The 2243-nt window shown below is 47.3% G+C and overlaps 1 protein-coding gene across 1 annotated transcript; it reads left to right on the plus strand.

Annotated features, from left to right (window-relative positions):
- Nucleotides 1-337: 337 nt before the first annotated feature.
- LOC138864427 (uncharacterized) lies at nt 338-1216 on the plus strand. Its single transcript, XM_070131536.1, has 3 exons — nt 338-485; nt 595-834; nt 1050-1216. The coding sequence occupies exons 1-3, from the start codon at nt 338-340 to the stop codon at nt 1214-1216; spliced, it is 555 nt and encodes a 184-aa protein (XP_069987637.1).
- The last annotated feature ends 1027 nt before the right edge of the window (nt 1217-2243 follow it).

Here is a 2243-nt window from a genome sequence, read left to right on the forward strand (position 1 = left end):
CCCGGGGCGACTGCCCGAGGATAAACCTCCTTTTCCGGGATTTTGCTAGGTCCCAGAAATTGAGGATTTCTGGCCCAGACCCACATCGCTGGACGTGGTATAGCGATGCAGGTAATGCAGCCAAGGAGGTCGACCACATACTTGGTTCAATGATCATCCCAGGGTGTATCATTTGGACAAGCTGAGGGAGGGGGAGTGTTCCCGGGGGTTTGTTCGACACTCTGCTGGACCCTGTCTTTCTGTGGGACACCTTCAAGAGTGAAACGCTTGCTGCAGCTCAAGAAACGATTGGTATAATCCTGAGAGAAAGACGATTTCATCTTGCAGGAGACACTGGATGCCACAGATGCCACTGGATGCCACAGGGGATCAGGATTTGCACCTTTCTCAGATGCGCAAAACTTGGTCATTGGTAAGAAGGGATAAGGAACAGTTTATTAGGAGTCTTTCAGAGGAGGTAGGACATTTCTTAGCCCTCTTCACAGGTGACAGCAGTTCGCTTAATAAGTGGCCAGACTGTCTCAGATCCTGTTGCGGTGTAGGAGTGCTGGGCTGAGTATTTTGAGCAGTTGTACTAGGTTGACCCATCAACAGTTGACTTGGATGCAGGTAGTGCCGAGACTCAGTTGCCAGACCCACCCATCAGTGAGGATCCTCCATCCCTAACTGAAGTTAGGGAGGCGATCTACAAGTTGAAGAGTGGTAAAACAGCAGGTATATGCGACATCCCAGCTGAGCTGTTAACGGCTGGTAGTGAACCCATGGTGTGGGGGTTGCATGTTGTCCTGGCTGCCATCTGGTGGTCCGGTACCATTCCCCCTGACCTTTTGAGGGGTATGGTCATCCCTCTTTGGAAGGGGAAGGGGGACCGGTGGGACTGCAGCAACCACTGAGGCATCACACTGTTCAGTATACCAGGCAAAGTTCTCGCCCACATCCTTCTGAGACGTATCAGAGACCTCTACTGAGGCATAAGAAGCTAGGGCAGTCTGTATTCAATCCTAGTAAGTCCACAATTGCCTGTATTCTTACGCTTCGAATCATTGTAGAACATAGTCGTGAGTTCGAGCATGGGCTGCTTGTAGCCTACATTGACCTCAGGAAGGCGTTCGTTACAGTGCATCATGAATCACTCAAGGAGATCCTGAGACAGTGGAATTCCAACAAGGATTATTGGACTAATAGCGTCTGTATATTGGTAATGAAAGTGCTGTAAAGTGTGGTGAGGGCCTTCTAGCTTCTTTCCTGTTAGTTCAGGAGTGAAGCAAGGCTGTGTCCTTACACCAACACTTTTCAAGACTTGCATGGACTGGATAATGGGCAGAGCTACTGTAAAAAGACATTGTGGAGCAACTCTGGGCAATATCAAGGTTATCGACCTAGATTTTGCTGATGTTGCTATTCTATCTGAGTCCTTGGAATACTTAGTGGTGGCTCTAGATGCATTTATTAATGAAGTGAAGCCCATGGGTCTAGAGGTCTCCTGGACAAAGACCAAGATCCATGACCTTGGGGACTTGTTAGGAGAACCTGTTAAGTCGGTACATGCTTGAGAACCTTGGTAGTGTAGTTCATAACTCTGGACTGTCAGACCATGAAGTCAGCAGATGGATTGGCCTGGCGGCAGGGGTCATGAACTCTCTTGACAAGAGTATTTGGAGATGCCGTTACCTGTGCAGGACCAAGCTATGCATCTTCAAGGCCCTGATACCAGTTTTGATATATAGTGAAACCTGGACATTATCCTTTGCCTTGGAGTCGTGTCTTGATGTCTTTTGTAATAGGCCCTTGCACCGGATTATGGGGTACTGATGCACCGTTAGATTGGCACAGGACCTATTACCTGCACAATCCGTGATCACCAACTCAAGTTATACAGCCACCCGTCCAATAGGTTGTCTCTGTTCGAGACAACCCTAGGTGGAGGAGGTCTGTGGGACGACCTAACAAGTTGTGGCTTGAGCAGATCAATCAAACCTGTTGTGAGGAACTTGAGATAGGCCGAGTCCCTGCCTGGCGGCTTGCCATGAAGGACCCTCGTAGGTACAAAGGGTGGATGCGGCTATGTGCCCCCGTCGGCATTAGCTCCTTGATGATGATGATATGGATGCATATATGTATGGATGTATATATATCTATATATTCATATATATACATATATATATATACAAGTACATGTATATACGTATTTATATATATGTCTAATTCTTTGATTTGACATTAGAATTAATTTGTTTACATAG

Source organism: Penaeus vannamei, chromosome 16 (assembly GCF_042767895.1).
Source record: "Penaeus vannamei isolate JL-2024 chromosome 16, ASM4276789v1, whole genome shotgun sequence".
Lineage (NCBI taxonomy): Eukaryota > Metazoa > Arthropoda > Malacostraca > Decapoda > Penaeidae > Penaeus > Penaeus vannamei.